General features: G+C 48.7%; 1 protein-coding gene across 3 annotated transcripts in view; it reads right to left on the reverse strand.

The window, feature by feature from the left end:
• RNF123 (ring finger protein 123) overlaps nt 1-18,494 on the reverse strand; it is a 1,600,675-nt gene that overhangs the window by 884,826 nt on the left and 697,355 nt on the right. For all 3 annotated transcript variants that reach the window (XM_078661207.1, XM_078661208.1, XM_078661206.1), the window contains exon 25: nt 4,066-4,149. In XM_078661207.1, the coding sequence (XP_078517333.1) occupies nt 4,066-4,149 (84 nt within the window). The remainder of the gene's footprint in view (nt 1-4,065; nt 4,150-18,494) is intronic.

Here is an 18,494-nt window from a genome sequence, read left to right on the forward strand (position 1 = left end):
GCGAGGTCTCCTGTGATGAGTCCAACTCGACCACCCCTTCCGAAGCAGAAACAGAAGTGCAAGAGGGCAGAGATGGTATCTGTGATACAACGCCACCAACAGTAAGGTCTTTTGTTGAGTTTTTACTAGCAATCACAGCAATCACATCCAACGTGGTATTAGAATCGCTAACAACTGTTGGGATAGCTCCTGATTCAGCCGGGCTGTTTCCAGATAGCCGAAGCGCCATTGATTTCACACCACCCTTAGACTGCACCCATTGCCTTATCGGGCTATTCTCCGCAATCGATTTCATGGTAACAGTTTTAGGCTTATTTAATACCTTTTTATTTTTGTTCTTGTTTTTGCCTCTTCCCTTCTTGATACCAGCCGCATTATCTTTAATAGAGGGTGAGGTTTTATTACTTCCCATCTCGGAGATGTCATAATACTCCTCGTCGGACTCTGCTCCATCTGTATGCTCGAGATGCTCCATGAGCTCCCCCCCTATATTCTCCTTACACCCTATTGAGCCATTACTCTGTACCTCTCCATCTCTTACTGCGGGAGTATTAGTAGTAATACTTATGTTACTTTCAGCAGTAATTGATAACGAAGTCTCAGCAGTGGCACTGTTTTCTATAGTAGTCGCTACAGGAATGAGAGTGCCTGTGTCATTTTTATCATTTCTACCATTGTCATGCTGTATCTCTTCATTACTTACACTATTGGCGTCAATCACAATAGAGCTGCTTAGCTGAGGGACCTCAAAACTTCTGTACATCATTGTGTCCAAAGCACTAACATTATCACTTTTACCGTTATTGATACTAATAGTCAAGCAAGGTGTCTGATTGTCAATCACAGAACATTTTTCCACTTTTTCTTGCCTACCAGTAATCCCTGGTGTGTTCTCCACCATGATCACCCCCGTCTGCTTTATCGTTGCCAAAGCTGCTGCTGTCAAGCGGGTATTCCTTGCTGGAGGTTTTGGTGCCATCTTCCCCCACCCCACTGTAGTCTCTGCTAAAGATGAAGAAACAGTGTACCAATTAATCTTCACGTTAAACCAGCTAATTACAGCCCGGCCACCCACCGCAATCGGGTGCAAACGTAGCTGAAGATGTGTGGAGCGAAGCACTTCTTTCACTCGGCTCTCGATCAGCCGGAGACGCTGCATCCGTTCTCCACCTCTTGATTTCCCCCACAGCGGATCAAACCATCAATCTGCCTCACCTGGCCCACAATCGACCGCGGAGACAACAGGGAGGCCACAGCCGTCTGTTTTCCGTTTGTTTTGTTTTTCCCCCGCTCCTCAGCCCAGTTCCACAGCACTGCTCCAAGCGCTGTGTTCCACCAGCGAGTTCAATCAATCCGTCTCACCTGACACAGGGAGACAGCAGAGAGCAGACAGCAGAAAAGCAGGAGCGACGAAGAGGCAGCAGCCGTTGATTTGCCTTAGCCCAGCCGGGCTCCGTGGCAGGACATCCATACATTCAGTCCCAACTAGCGTTGTTAGTACAGCTCAACAACGTCAGCGTCCAGCGCCCAAACGGCTTGATCCCGCTCAGTGAGCCCAGAGCGGTAGTGCCTCGCAGCGCCTTGCAGCGCTTCAATTTGCAGCTCCGAGCACCGCTCCTGTGTATGATCCCGCTCAGTGAGCCCAGAGCGGTAGCCTAGCAGCGCCTCAGTTTTGCAGTTCAAAACACCGCTCCTGTGTCCGACCCCGCTCAATAAGCCCAGAGCGGCAATTACTCGCTTCTCGTGGCAGCTTCTCGCAGCACCTCACATTTTCAGCTCCAAACGCTACTCCCGTCATAAAAGCATCTTCGCCCGGTTCCAGCCTCCACACAGCCGCCCAGTAAGTGAATATCGACTTTCCAAATCATTTGTAATCACTTATTGACCTGGCCATTACTCTGTGATAGCTTAGACCTCGACCTGCGTCTCTCTGCACAGCGGTGTCAATCCGCCATCTTGGAAACCTATATGCTACTTAAAGGAAAAATCTGCCCAGTGTAATCTTAACGATGTTTAGGTCCCAAGAAAGACACAATTCAGCTGTTTTTGTGTAAACTCCCTTTTTGAAAGTTTGTTTGCCATCATGCGGTCTTCAGTTATGATGCTTAATAAAATTTAAACTTGTTACGAATAGGGGGCTGCAAAATATATCTTGCCCTGGGCCTGAAAAATCCATAAAATGACACTTGCCAGTTTTCAACAACGGGTTTCTGAATTATGCGCACGATTGCGCTCTTGGGCGCAATTTGTTCCTCAGATGTTGTTTCCGTGGGCGTTCTCCCTTCTGGTACAACCGGAAGAGCACGTTCGCAGGGTGGCATATTATTTCAGAGGCAATATTCCCGCCAATATTATTCAGTGTGCTATGGTATTTTGGGAACAAATGAGTACTATTAGAATATTTTTTTTGTGAGGGGTATTATTTCTTCTAACACTAATGATGTTCTTTTATTGCTTAAGACGCAGGATGGTGACGAACATTCTTTCTAAGAGCAGGGAACAAGCAGGAGTACCTCATTATAAATGTCGAGAAACAAGAGGGCGTACAAAGGCTGGAACCACGCTGGAGGCAAGGGTCACGTTTTTAGACAACCTTTTAAATAGGCAAGACCATACATTTTACTCATTTGAATTCTGTGAGCATCTTCTGTTTACGCAATAGGCTGAGCAAAAGTGCTTCAAATGCCTCACTTTGCTCGATTTTAAAATTCTCCAGATGAATTTAATTACTCCGTAAATAGGTGACCCAAAAACCTTGTTTTGACAAGCGTTGTTGCAAAAAGCAAAAATTCCGCAATATTTAAATATAGAAAATGTTTCATTAAAATGTGCTTGTTAACTCATTTACATAGAAAGTGGGTCCTGTTTACGAGCGTTGAATCTGTGCATGGCTGCCTGCATATGGATAGGTATTTGCATGTCTCTTGGTCTCTGTGCAGGAACATCCCAAAGCTGCTGGTCTGTGTGTATAGATACATGTATGCATGATTGTGTGCAGGGATGTCTGTTTGCAAGGGTGCATCGGTTGATGTGGGTGTGCTACCTGCATCGAAAGCTGCTGTTCGTCCATCCTCATCTTTCAGTCTATACACGATGGCCTCGAATTTGTTGTCTGTCAGTTTGTACATTTTGTGTATTTCTACATATAACATGGTTTACTGTGTAAATGTTGCTCTTTGTACATTGCTGCCTATACGTTTGTTGATCAGAGTGTATGGGTGCCAATGCACCTTCAGAAGTGATTTATCCAAGTGGAGGCCAAGGACTGAGTGAGTGTTGAAAAACCACCTATTTTGCAAGTATTTATGGGATTTCCTCTGCAGCGAGTCGAACACTTAAGTATGCATCGCCTCAGAATCAATAATGCATCCAGCAATTGTGTGCCATCCATCTGTCCATCTAAACATCTGTTCAAACGTTAGCCATCCATCCAACCATCCATCCATCCATCTATCTATCTACCTATTCAGCCACCCTCCTTTCTGTCGGAATATATCCACATTTACCTGTATGTCTGTATGTTTGTTTATTGTCTGTAATAGTGTGCATCTGTAAGCGTGTTGTCTGTGTATGTCTATGCACCTCTGCAGATTTGAGGATATATGTTTGTCCCTGTAGCTCTACTATCGGTGTACATGAATGAATTAATGTATGTTAGTGGGTCTATGTGCAGGCCCATCATTGTCAGTTGGTGCATCTCTGTCGGTGCCTGTATGTTGTTGATAATTATGTATGGGTATCTAAATATCTTTGTGCATAGGTATGTGATGATTTGTTGTTCTATGCGCAGAGACGTCTCTATATCTGTTTGTCTGTGCACACAGGTGCCTGTAGGTCTGTTGGCTGTGTGTGTGTGTGTTTGCGAGTGTGATTTATCTGGGAATGTTTCTTAGGTTGTGTGTCTCTGTGAGCGACATGCACTATACAGAAGCCGAACCTAAGGGTTTGCCAATGCCCGCTCTCCTTATGCTGAGAATGAATGTTGGCGACACCTGCCACGGGATGAGTCTGTACGTTTCAGTGAGATTTTTCTCGTTTGTGATTGGATGATAACAGGTGACTTACGTTTTTGGGGCATCGGATGATCTTCTCCTCCGTATCCTTCAGTGCCATGGCATATTCATTCACGTCGTCGGAGACGCCCACCATCTGGAAGGGAAGAAGCACACTGTGAGACTTCAGAGGTCCAGCACACACCACCCCCTGCACTACCGGCAGGACCCACCAACCAGACACACAGAAAGGGATCAATAAGCCTTCTGGGTGGAAGAGAAGTCCACAGGTCCTATCACACCTGACCTGGGAGCTCAAGCAGACCAGAGCACACGTGTGTGGGTGCAGATGTTGCTTTTTAACTTATAAGACAGGGATAGACAGGCTCTGCTACAGCGAGCGCAAAGAAGCCATCTACAGTCTCGCCATCTTAAAGAAGGCGCTTTTGAAATATGGAGGAGAGGTTTCTCCTGGACTCGGACTGTGAGGGCAGGGCACCACAGACAGTGCCTTCTCTGTGAAGTCTTATAGGGTTGCAAGAAAGTAAACCAAGACCTCCCCCACAGGACCACAAGGTACTCCAGCTGTAGGAAGACAATGCACCAGGCAGGGGAGTGCAGCGTGTGACAGAAGTGGAAGAAAGCCACCCCCAAAACAGGAGCCCTTGGCTGTTCTTGAACTTCCCATTGAAGACCAGGGCGAACTGTTATCTACACAGACGAAATTCACTAAATTTAACGTTAATTAAAAAAGGATTTCTTGAAATTTCACATTATGTAAATTTGCAGAATTGTCAGCTACGGGTCACTAGGTTCTACTGAGAATGTCCTCAGCAAGAGCCATTATGTAGTCGAACCAAGTCTCCTACTGGTATCTCGGACAACTTTTTTTTTATGTCACCTATGTCCTTGCGTAAAAATTATGCAATTTTGCACAACCCTACGTTTGCGAGCCTCACATTTCAGTATGTTTGAACTGGTGGTGAAGCAGTCATATGCCGGTCAGGAACTTCAATTCTACTCCCTTGTGTATGACGTGTATTACCAGGCTAGAGAACAGATCTGGAAAGCTTGAATACTTAAGTTGTTCCTGCTGCAGATATAACATTGGGATAAAATGCTTTACAGGGGTCCCACCTGGTTCTTTACAAGGCACGCTGTGCAAGACAAGTGATTGGGGAGACAACACATGTGTTATATGCAGCTGTTCTAAGGAGAATGAGGGAACTGTTCCGAATGTTGACTATTGGGAAGCTATGAAAACGTAGATGGAATGGGAATGCAAACCACAAATCCAAGAAGCCCAAATGGCACTGATACCCTGCTTGTGAAGGGGCGACCAAAATTAAAAACGTAGAGGGGAGTTTACAGGTAACACAGAGATCAAATTAAGAGTTAAAAGAATCGGAGTTCATAAAGACCCAGATAGGTCAGAGCTGAAGAGGTTCGAAGTAATAATACACATGCACAGTGATGAAGCTGTGCATCTTTTCGCTTTGATTATGCAGAAGGAGAGCACGGTCAGGATGAAGACTTACCTTCGGTAACGCTCATTCTGGCGGATAATCTACCTGCAGGCTCCTCATCTCTAGAGTATTCCACAGAGCCAGAATGGATTAACAACAGTGCCCACCTCCCCACCCCGCATTGCTATGTTGTGCCGTGTGAGACTGTGTTGGCTTTGTTCCACCCTAAAGGGGACGGAGCAGAGCCGCATATAAGCACTATCCCTGCTCGGCCATCACTTTCTTGTTTTTCTCCTTCCACGCCCCCGGACACGAAGCACAAAATATTGTTGGTACCAGTGTGCAGATCTCTAATTTCCACTTGACGGAACAAGAAGGTGGAAAGTCAGTGAGGGATCTGCAGTTAGATTATTTACCAAAAAGAGTGTTATCAAGAGTAAATTACTTGTCCTTCTGATGGATACTTCTAGCTGCAGATTCCTCACCTTTAGAACAGATACTAAAGTAGTACTTCCCGAAGGTCAGTCACGGGCTGTCCAGAGGACCATGATTTCTCACTTTTTTCACCACAAGAGTGTCTGTCAGGCTGAACTGACCGACACTCTTCTTGTTCAGGTCAGGCAGCCAGGAGCTAGATATGCGCTAAATGTGCAGGCACCTGGCTGTCTTAGCCGAAGCTTGCCAGGTTGAGATTTCAACAGCTCTGTGGGAGTTCCCGCCTCTGCCTATCAATAGTGCCTCAAGGTCCTCCCCTTTGTGACAAGGGTGAGCATTACCAATTGCCTAAAACCTGGGCACTTCAGTTTTAAGCTGCTAAGTGCAAAGTGTCAATCTGTGGCACCTTATCACAAGGTGGGGTGGGGTGGGGTGAGCAGTATCCCTTACTCCATCCAACTCTGTGAGAAGTGAGGGACTACAGTTGTGTCTCATTGGGTGACCTAAGGTCAGTCAATGAGAAGAGGCAGCAGTCCCAACCATCTTGGGACCACCGAGGCTTCATTCTCCAGTAGCCGGAGCACAGGTAAGTTTTATGTATTTGAATGTTTGGTGCGTGCATGCTTCTATGAATTTGTTGTGAATGGGTGTGTGGGGGTGTGTGCGTTTTGGTGAATGCATGGGTGTGAGTCATCGTATATGTGAGTGTGTGTAGCTCACATGCCTCTTCCCTGCTAAAATTACCAGCCGCCACTGCCAAAAGTGGAGAGACTGGAGTAGACTTGGACCAAAAAATCCTGCAGGATTAAACCGACAAAATGCCCTTTCCATCAGACCTGCTGGACAGGGCAGTAGAGCTTTGTGAACGTGTGCATGGATGCTCACATCGTAATCTAATCATGTCAAGGACAAACACTCTGCATACCAAATTAGTGGTAGCATCCTTAGGCCTAGAGGAATGGGCTCTCAGATCTTCTGGAGGCTGCTTCTAAGCCAGTACATAGCAGATCTTAATGCAGAGGACTATCTACCTCAACAGGGTCTATCTGCACAGCCTTTACTTTCTTTGCTCTAGAGAACCCCACAAAAAGCTCATCATCCATTCAATGGTCATAGGTACGATTGATGTAAAATCGTAAAGCTCTTCAGAGGGCTAACCAATGCAGCCTCTCATCCACTTTAGAAAGGTGAGGTGGGGCTAAGATAGCTGGGAAAGTGATAGATTGCCTAACATGGAAAGAAGTCATAACTCTCGGTAAGAAGACCCCCAAACTGAGTCCTCAGCACCACGTGGTGTAGGGTGGTTGTACCGATAAAGCCTGGAATTTACTCCAGTGGTCGAAGTGTTGGGGGGAGGGGGAGAAGGAGGATATACATTTTAGGGAAAGCGTTTTCCAACTTTTTGTGATAAGAAAACTGTACCAGAACGGTTAATTCAAACGTTAAAATGTTCGAGCTGAAGTGTAAAGCAGGGAGTCTCTAGTCCTGTGAAACCGAGGGAGGGACAAAAAACAAAATAAGCCTTCTTGCCAGGTGCCTGCTTCCCTGAAAGAAATGTGAATATGCACAACTGGTTAACCTGCAAGTGCAAAGGGTGCCTGGAACCCGGTATTGGCATTAATTGGTGGAATCCCATGAAGCTTCCTGGTGACACAGATTTATTCTTTTTGAGTGGTATTGTAAAGGGAGATACCAACAAAGCTGTAAAGTGTGTGCTTTTAAACGACAGTTATATAAAAAAAAGAAAGTTACACTACATATAGTATGAGTATTACTAAAATCTATATTTTGGAAACATTTCGTAGCAGCCTATCCTATACGGTATGCGATGCAACTTTAAAGCACAAGTTACTTACCTTCGGTAACGATATATCTGTAAGACACATTGGTTAGTGATAGATTCCTTACCGTAGAATTACCCCCAGACATCAGACTGGATCCGGAATGTTTTTGTTAGAAGTACCCCTGCGCGTCGGAGGGTGGCGACCGTCAGCTCCGCGTCCGTGTCGTGGTCGCCGGGATGACGTAGCAGCAGGTACTTAGACACCGCCCTCGTGCGCCGACGTTAGTTCTGTACATGACTTTCTGCGCCAGGAACACAGAGCCATGCAAGAAACTGACCACTGGGGCAATGAAACTAGGGCATTGAAAGGGATGACCGTAACCCTAGAAATCAGTTCGCAGAACGGGGAGGATGGGCGATAAGGAATCGATCACTAACTAATGTTTCTTACAGATATTTCGTTAACTAAGGTAAGTAACTTGTGCATCTGAAAGAAACACATTAGTGAAAAATTCCTTACCGTATAATATATACCCCAGCAATACCAACCCATGTGGAGGGTTTGCAAACCAAGATCACACCAGAAAGTCCTGGAGAACAGAACGGCCAAAGAAGCTGTCTCTCCGGACTTGGCTGTCCAGGCAATAGTGATTGGTAAACGTGTGCAGCAAGGCCCACGTAGCTACCTGACAGATGTCATGCAAGGGAACTCCCCGTCCCAAAGCAGTAGTGGCGGCCGTCGCCCTGGTAGAATGGGCGCATAGCCCCACTGGAGACTCCCTTCTAGCCAAAGAATAGCATGCTTTGATGCACAGAACAACCCACCGGGAGATGGTCCGCTTGTGCACGGCCCGACCTTTCTTGGCGCCCACGTAGCCAACAAAGAGCTGATCATCCACTCGGAACTCTTGTGTGCGGTTCAGATAGAATGAGAGCTCACATTTTGGGTCCAGACGGTGCAGCCTCTCTTCCTCTTTTGAGGGACGCAGAGGCGGAAACAAGGTGGGCAAAGTGATGGTCTGCCTGATGTGAAAGGCAGTGACAGCCTTTGGCAGAAAAGATGGAAGTGTTCTTAGGACAACTTTGTCCGGATGGACAGAAAGAAAAGGAGGTTTAGAAGAAAGAGCCTGGAGCTCACTCACTCTTCTGGCAGAGGTGATGCCAACCAGGAAAGCAGTATTTAAAGTGAGAAGCTGAAGAGGACAGTTGAAGTGGCTCAAAAGGAGCACTCTTCAGATAGGTCAGAACAAGATTCAAGTCCCACTGAGGCATCACAAAAGGGACAGGAGGGAACATGTGCTTAATGCCTTTCAAAAATCTATTTACAACAGGGTACTTAAAAAGAGAAGGCTGATCAGGAAGCCTTAAAAAGGCTGAGATGGCCGAAAGATAGCCTTTGATAGTGCCCAGAGCAGAGCCCTGCTGGGCCCCAAAAAAAAAAGGAACAGAAGAACCTTTGAAAGAGGGGCAGAAAGAGGATCCACAGCCTTTGTTGCGCACAATGCCGCAAATGTGTTCCACCTGCCGGCGTACACCGTTTTAGTGGAGGGACGCCTGGCTGCCAAGATGACATCACAAACTTCGGGAGGCAGGTCGAAAGACGTCAACTGTCGCCACTCAATCTTCACGCATGGAGGTGGAGGCTGGACAGGTTCGGGTGGAGGACCTACCCCTGCTACTGAGACAGAAGATCCTCCCGCAGAGGCAGTCGGATTGTGAGATCGATTGCCATGCTAAGTAGCTCGGAATACCAGTATCTTCATGCCCAATCCGGAGCCACAAGGATGATTTGGGCCCGGTTGCGCCTGATCTTCTTCAGCACTCTGGGCAGAAGTGGTATAGGGGGAAAGGCGTACAACAGACCGCAACTGCACTCGTGACGAAAAGCGTCGCAGAGCAAGTGCCGCCTTGAAATTTCCAACGCGCAGAACAGCTGACATTGCACGTTCTCTTCGGTGGCGAATAGATCTAACCAACGCTCTCCCCACTGCTGAAAGAGACCTTGCACCACGTCCAAGTGCAGACGCCATTCGTGATCCATCATGCACCGACGGCTGAGTTTGTCCGCCCTGGTGTTCAGAGAACCGGCCAGGTGTTGAACCACCAAGGAACTGCCCTGATGTTCCAGCCATGTCCAGAGGCGCAGAGCCTCCTGACATAGGGTCCACGACCCCACCCCGCCCTGTTTGTTGCAGTACCACATGGCGGTGGTGTTGTCTGTGAACACCTGCACCACACTTCCCCGGACAGAGGGAAGGAATGCCTTCAGTGCAAGTCGGATCGCCAGAAGCTCCAAAAGGTTGATCTGGAGCCTGAACTCTGCTGGAGACCAGAGTTCTCTGATCTCCGCCTCTCCCATGTGGCCACCCCATCCCTGAAGGGACGCATCTGTCACCACTGTGTGCTCCAGTTGGGGAAGGGAGAGAGATCTGTCATTGACCCAATCGCGATTCGTGAGCCACCACTGCAATTGTCAGGCAGTGCCCTCCGAGATCTGGACGTGATCGGACGGGTTGCCCTGATGCTATGCCCACTGTGATTTCAGGTCCCACTGCAGAGCCCGGATATGCCATCTGGCATGATCTACCAACAGGATGCAGGAGGCCATCAGGCCCAGCAGCCAGAGGGTCATCCTGAACGAAACCCGGGATAGAGGCTGAAAGATCAGAATCATAGCTTGAATATCCCAGACTTGCTGCTCGGAAGGATAAACCCGAAACTGCTTCGAGTCCAGAACCCCCGGATAAAAGGGAGATTCTGGGAGGGAATCGGGTGCGACTTCGGCACGTTGATGGAGAACCCCAGCAAATGCAGGAGGTCGGCCATAGTATGGAGGTGGGAGATGATTGTCTGGGGCGAGCCCACCTTCAACAACCAGTCGTCGAGATAGGGAAAGACTGGAACCCCTGATCTGCGCAGATGGGCTGCGACCACCGGCATCACTTTCGTGAACACCCGAGGGGCACTGGTAAGACCACAGGAGAGCACGGTGAACTGAAAATGTTTGCGGCTTACTGTAAACCGCAGATAACGCCAGTGGGCAGGCAGGACAGGGATGTGGAAGTATGTGTCCTGCAAGTCCAACGCTACCATCCAGTCTCCAGGGTCGAGAGCAGGTAAGACCTGAGCCAGCATCAACATCTTGAACTTCTCCTTCCGGAGGATGCGGTTGATATTCCTGAGGTTCAAGATAGGATGCAGATCCTTGTCCTTCTTGGGTACCGGAAAGTAGTGGGAATAGCAACCATGACCTACTTCTGGCACAGGAACGAGCTCGATGGCCCCCTTGGCCAAGAGGACTGTACCTTCCTCTTGTAGAAGTTGCAGATGATCCCCCGACATGCGGTGGTACTGGGGTGGCATGGCTGGAGGGGTGGTCTCGAAGGGGAGAGAGTATCCCCTTCGGACAATTTTCAGCACCCACCTGTCCGAAGTGATGGTGCGCCAGTGGGGGAGGTGATGGCAAATCCTGTCGCCCACTGGCGTCTGATGGGCCTGAAAGCTCGGACTAGGAAGGCTTTGAGGTGGAGGTGGACTGACCCGCTCACGGGCCCCCTGCCCCTCCATGGCTGGGTCCACGTCCGCGGCCTCCTCGAGGTTGGTTCTGAGGCTTGTGGCTGAACGAACATGTCGGGGCTCCCCTTCTGTGGCCACAAAAGTGACGAAAAGCCGAAGTGGGCCTGCGCGTGGTGGAAAGGCCAAAGGACTTGGCTGCAGTCCGAGAGTCCTTAAAGAGCTCCAGCGCATGATCTGCTATGTCGCCAAAAAGCCGACGGCCATCAAATGGCATGCCCATATGGGTGTTTTGAACATCCCCCGAAAAGCCAGTGAACCGCAGCCGGTCGTGGCGGCGGAGCGCCACCGCCGTGGAAATCGCTCTGCCTAGCGAGTCCACAGTGTCCAGTTCACACCGTTTGGTGAACTTCGCTGCATCCCTCCCCTCAGCAACAGCCTGGGAGAGCACTGTCCGGGCCTCCTCCGGACACTGAGGCAGCACTCGCGCAACAGTATCCCACACAGAGTGGGAATAACGGCCCAAGAGGCATGCAGTGTTCAACGACCGCAGCGCTAAGCTGGCAGATGAAAACTATTTCTTATCAAACTGCTCCAGCTTCTTGGATTCCCTATCAGGAGGGGCGGAAGTGAATGTGCCCTGGGAAGTAGAGGCCTGGATAACCAGACTCTCGGGGGTGGGGTGGGTGGACAGAAAAGCATGGTCGCCCGGAGTCGGGCAGTGGCGTTGGCCATGTTCCTATCCACAGGAACCCCTGTGGTGGGCCTGGACAAAGTGCCCATAAGAACGCCAGTTAGTGCTTCATTGAACGGCAGCAGAGGCTCCGACGAGCTTACTGCTGGCTGGAGCACCTCAGTGAGGTGGTTAGTCCTCAGGGCCACTGTAGGGAGTTCAATGTGAAAAGCTTTGGCTGCCCTACGCAAAACCATACTATAGGTCGCTCCCTCCTCTGAAGCCACAGAAGGAGGAGACAGGAAGCAAAGGTCAGGCGATTGGTCAAAACCACTGGCATCCATTAACCCTTCGGCCCAGTCCTGATCCAATTCACACTGCTGTGTGAGAGGATCCTCAGACCCCTCCCAGTCCTCCCCTGTAGGAGAGTAGGGTCTGCTTCCTATGGGTACCCCCTCTTTTTGCTGTGATTCTCTGATTTTTCAACTTTAGAGTGGCTGTGGACCTGCTAACCAGGCCCACAGCCCAGCTGTTCTCTCTCTAAATTGATACCATGTACTTTGGGTACATACCAGATTAGTCACTGGGTCACCCTTGTGAGCCCCTGTATAGTGTACCATAGGTACCCAGGGCATAGGTGCACCCTAGGCCTACCAGGGGCTGCAGCATGTATTGTGCCACCCCGGGTCTGCCTTCCAAACTGACACCACAGGTCTGTTCTCACAGCCTGGATAAGGTGGTGTAATCACCCCATACTTGGATATACTATATCTATATACATATATAGACACTTTTACACCTATAAGTCACTCCTATGGCAGGCCTTGACAATCCTGGAGGCAGAGTGCTTGGTTTTATGTGAGAGGGTGCCCTAGCATGAGCTGAGCCCCTCTGCAGCTTTCGGAACCATCTCCTTATAGCTGTTTTATGATATAGCCATACCATATACTCTTAAGTGCATTATAATCCTCGAGGTTAATGCTAAGTTTGGTTTGGCTTTATCAAAACATGTCGTGTAAGGTGTCAAACACTTTGGAAAACTACCCCCCCTCCCCCCCTCCAGTCCTGGCGGCGGGGGTAGCATTCCACCATTCTAGAGGGAGAAGACATGTAGTTACTGGTTTACCCGGTTAAAGTTAAACAGAGCCTCAGCATCACAAAATGATGCTGCTGCCACAGACACGAGTCTGCCCTCCTCCTGCTGGACGAAACTCCGCAGGGGAGGCTGGACAATAGGTTTCCTGCCCAGGGAGGTGCTGGCACCTCCCCAGACAGGCTCTTTGTGTATTGGGGCAGGGAGGGCTGCATTCAGTGAATGCTTTTCAGACACTGCCTGGGGTCCATGCATTTCTCAGTTCAAACCAGTTGCTGGAGCACTCAGCCCCAGCTCTGGCGCGAAACTGGACAAAGGGGAAGGGGTGTAACCACCCCCGCCCCAGGTCCACCCATAGGAGGGACCTTAGAGTTAGTTAACTTACTATAAGTATAGAAACCCAGTCCCTAGGACTTTAGATTACCCTGGACGAACTCTGCAACATATATCTTGGACCTTCGACATTCCATATCGACTGGAAGACGGAGGAAATCTCCCTTGTGGTCAAGGAGTGACAACCCTGTTCAAACAGGCACCAAAAGCATCTTTGCCAGTCTGCATTTTCGAGGCTCCCGTCGGACCCTGAAGAATCTACGACACAGGACACAGACTTCCAGACATCTCTGATCCCGACCTTCGCTCACAGCAAAGCTGAGACCCGTGGCGGACACGAGAGATGTGGGACGGGAACTCCTGGACATCCTGCATTTTGCTACCTGCATCGACTTCCCGAGGTATCCCGAAGCTGTGCATTGGGGTGCTTGAAGCCCCAGACCTGAGCACCTTTTGCACCAAAGCTCAGAGGCCCACACTCCACGAGTGTCCCATGGGCCCGCTTTGTGCGTTTCCGCTCAACGCATCTTCGCGGTTCCTAGTCCGTTGGCTAGTGAGCCCCCAAGAGACAATCCTTTGTTTCAACTTGCTTTCCTGGTTGCTCCAGGCTTGCTCCAACTTCCCTACAAAGGAGAAGTTTCACAGACCTTGCTGGTCTGCACCAAAGCCAATCTCGACATTCTGCGTGGGTTAAGTTTGCCAAGGCTTGTTGGGTCCAATCCAGATACCAACACCGCAGTCAACTAGATCCTTCGTGGGACAGCTCGAATCCAGCTCCTGGTCCTCGTTGACACCTCCTGGTCCTCGTGGCTGAAGAAACAAACTTCACCTTTCCACCTGAAATCACCCGACATCTGGTGGCATCTTTCTATCGCCCCCCTGGTCACTGGCTAGTGGCCCAGACTCCATCTCCTCTGCTTTTAGGTTGTTCACATCTCCGATCCACCCTTGGATCCAACCGGACACTTTTCCTCTGGCCGCCTGCAGCACTTCTTCACAGCTCTCCATTAGAATCTACGACGAAACGCGACACAAAAAGACACCTATGCACCCGGCTTCCGTGGGTGAGGTAACACGAGTACTCCGGTGCTCCCGTCGGTATTGACTCTCCAAGTGTCCTAGTCTAAAAGGGTTCCATCGCAGTTCACCTCCTTGTACCCTTTTTCTTTAAAATTGTAACTTGTTTGTTGCCCATACAAAGTCAATGGTAACCTGCGGCTGTGTTTAGACACTGCACGCGCCTCCCGTGGGCCTCCTACATATTAACCTTTGGTTGTCCTGAGTAGCCCCAGCGATTCCACAGGCCCCAGGCCTGCTTTCTATTTCTCACGTGGTTCTTATACCACTATTTCAGTATATGGTTTGTGAGGCTCCTATGGCAAAACGTATACTATGCAACTTATCATATGCTAATTAAGTTCCTTGTATTGTACTTTTACCTCTGACCTCATAAAGAGTCGAGAGGGGTTGTGTTTAGAATAAATACATATATATTTGATATATACCTTGTGTGGTGTTTTTTCCATTGGGGCTGACTCGAGATTATAATTGGTAAAAAAAAACTAGCTTTATTCACTCTCTGAAGTCTTAGCCTGAAGACTGCTCGCCATTGCTACCCCTAGGATAGCTTTCTATAAGGTTGACTTTACAACCACCATCAATAAGGGTCGATTAGACTGGTGCAAGGTGCCCACTAGAACTAGTGGACATCATCTACCAGGCGAACTTCCCACATTGGTGTGCAGCGGTTGGGATAAGAGCATGCATTGTTTTACTAAATAATCTTGAGAATATCATTTGGAAAATCACATTAAGGTACCTGTAGGTACATATGAATCAAGACTTATAATACATAAGTTAGACTGAACTTAGCAGGTGTAGGTGGTAAGGGCTTAGCACACCCTGACCTAACTTCTAGAGAGGTTCTAGTAGGCAACAAGTAGTGTAGGTAGGTGCACACACCACACCTCACTAGTCATGGCTTTAAGGGCAGGAGCTAGTGCCTCTCTGCCAGATGTCAGCAAAGAGCAGACATCTAAATATGGCACGTTCACATTCCAAGACTTAATGGGATTGTGTGTCACAAGAAAATTAAAGCAATGAGAGTCCCACCACCCAAAATCTGATAGATATCTTAGTGGCAGATGACGGCTAGGAGCCAAAATTATGGCTTATGCCGATGATACTCAGCTTCTGTTTACCTGGCCCAAAAACAACTCGGACACGTCGAGGGTCCAATTCTGTTTATCATCGGTTTTCTGCTGGCTGGCGTGTGCCCAGCTCAAATGCAATGAGAGTAAATCGGAAATCTTGCTGTATGGCTCCTTCCCAGATAACTTTAGTGACTCCCTTTGGCCCACCGATCTCCCATGTCCCAAATCCATTGGTGGACCTGCAAAAAATTTAGGAGTCTGGTTTAATAACAATCTCAGATTTGAGGACCACCTGAAAAAACTCACTGGAATCTGCTTTTCCACCCTCAAAACCCTGCGCAGATTTCTCCCTCTGCTCCCGAGAGAGGCCAAGGAGACGGTCATTCGCGCTCTCATACTATCCAGATTGGATTATGCGAATGCCCTCTACTGCGGACTCCCAGCCTATTTGATCCACCGCCTCCAGGTAATTCAAAATGCCGCGGTTAGGCTGCTGTTCAACATACCCAGAAGATCTAGTGTCCGTCAACCCCTCAGAGATCTTCACTGGCTCCCAGTTGCTCAAAGGATCTTATTTAAGATCCTCGTGCTAGCATACCGAGCACTTCATCAAACGGGTCCAGCTTATCTGAGAAAAAGATTTTCCCTTTATGTTCCCAATCGCCCTCTTAGATCAAGCAACCTCCACCAAATGACTGTGCCAAAGTTTAAATATAGCAGGCTCGGCGGCCAATCCATCTCCGTCAGAGCAGCGAGAGCTTGGAATACTCTTCCGCTTCTTTTGAGAACATCCCCATCCATCATGGCGTTCAGGAAAGGCCTTAAAACCCACCTTTTTACCATCACTGCCTAATGGATGTCTCTCTAACTCCGCATGTAATATGATCTGTCTCCCTTTTCTCTCGCGCCAGGATACTATACTTTTTAGTAATAGAGCGCGCTACAAAAGCCTCTATAATAATAATAATCTGATGTATATACACACAGAGTAATAGGGATGGGGGCCATCCATCATCGGAAGAGGATCCTAGTGGGGTTCCCTACCAGGACTCTGAAGAGGATGAGGATGTAGGCCAGGAACTGGTTGATGAACCAGACCTGGGAGAGACAGGACTATCTAGAGATGGAGATGGCCATGATGGGCCTTCCTTCTTCCCCCCAGGTAGGCCTACTGGTGTACCTAGAAGACAGAGATCCCACTCAGGTGAATCTCACCATTCTAGTTCATTAATAGGGTCCTCTGCCTCATCTCACAGGATGAGAACATCCCCTGAGAGAAGAGAGCATGAAGCTAGAATGAAAGAAGAAGTCAAGCTTAGGATCCAGATGCAACAGGTTGCCCTGGAGAAAGAGACCCTAGCTCTTGAAAGAGAGAAAATTGTGTGGACTAGAGCCCATTGGTGGCAGCAAAATCCCTAGTGATAGGGATAGGTCTTATGACCATAGAAACCTAAACAAGAGTGTCCCTCCCTATCAGATCGGGGATGACATCCACAAGTGGATAACTGCTTTGGAGAGGGCCTGCAAAGTACAGCAGGTACCCCAGAGTCAGTGGGCAGCAATCTTGTGGCTCTCATTTGCAGACAAAGGAAGAGACAAGCTCCTCACTGTTAGAGAAGAGGATTCTGACAACTACAATGTCCTGAAGAGTGCTCTAATAGATGGGTTTGGCCTAACCACTGAGCAGTATAGGTTGCTGTTCAGAGATACCCATAAGACACAGACTCAGGACTGGACAGATTTTGTAGATTGTGCTACTAAGGCTCTGGAAGGCTGGTTACTGGGCAGTAAAGTAAGTGACTATACAGGATTGTATAACCTTATAATGAGAGAACAGATTCTTAATAATTGTCAGAACCAGTTATTGCATCAATGCCTGGTTGACTCTGATTTGACCTCTCCACAAGAATTGGGTAAGAGGGCAGACACATGAGTCAGAATCAGGGTGAATCAGAAGGTACAGAACCAAGGTGGTAACCAGAAGAACAAGTTACTTACCTTCGGTAACGCTTTTTCTGGTAGATACAATATCTGCCTGTGGATTCCTCACCTTGTGAATATCCCCATGCGTCAGCAACGTTCGGAATTTTTCTTCGTAGCACGCCGGCGTGGACGACGTCATAGGAGCACGGCATCGCGCGCGACTCCGTCTGACATCACCGACTCCTTATTAGACCCACGTCGGCGTGATGACGTCAGTTCCGCCCTTTTTTCCGTGCCTTCGAGGCACCCGGACGGACCAATGACAGTAAATATAGATATATACAGTGTACACAGTACATGCAAATCAAAACTACACACAAAGTGCGTAGCAAAAGCATAAAAAACCAGAAAATATAAATACATAAAACCAGGTATAGCAGAGTGGACAACGGGGAGGCGGGTGGGTCAGTGAGGAATCCACAGGCAGATATTGTATCTACCAGAAAAAGCGTTACCGAAGGTAAGTAACTTGTTCTTCTGATAGATACATCTGCCGTGTGGATTCCTCACCTTGTGAATAGAGTCCCACAGCAGTCCCCACTCCCGGAGGAGGGTGTCCATCCTGCTATACCAGGAAATCTTGGAGGACAGAGCGCGCGAAGTGGCCGTCCCTCCTCACCTCGGTATCCAAGCAGTAGTGTTTCGCGAAAGTGTGGAGGGAGGCCCAAGTTGCGGCCCTGCAAATGTCCTCAACAGGAACACCTCTAGACAAAGCAGATGTTGCAGACTTTGCTCTAGTTGAATGTGCTCTAATACCCTCAGGAGGGTCCTTACCCGCCAGGGAGTAGCAAATCTTGATGCACAGGATTATCCACCTGGAAAGTGTGCGCTTGTGCACCGCTCTGCCCTTCTTACAGCCAGTAAAACCCACGAAGAGTTGATCATCAACACGATAGTCTTTAGTCCTATCGAGATAGAAACTGACTGCCCTCTTTAGGTCCAAGCGATGAAGTCTCTCCTCCTCCTTGGAAGGGTGAGGGGGAGGATAAAAAGTAGGAAGGGTAATGGATTGTCCTAGATGGAAGGGAGTTACCACCTTAGGCAGAAAAGCAGCCCTGGTCCTGAGAACC

This window comes from Lissotriton helveticus, chromosome 9, assembly GCF_964261635.1.
Source record: "Lissotriton helveticus chromosome 9, aLisHel1.1, whole genome shotgun sequence".
In the NCBI taxonomy this organism is placed as follows: Eukaryota; Metazoa; Chordata; class Amphibia; order Caudata; family Salamandridae; genus Lissotriton; species Lissotriton helveticus.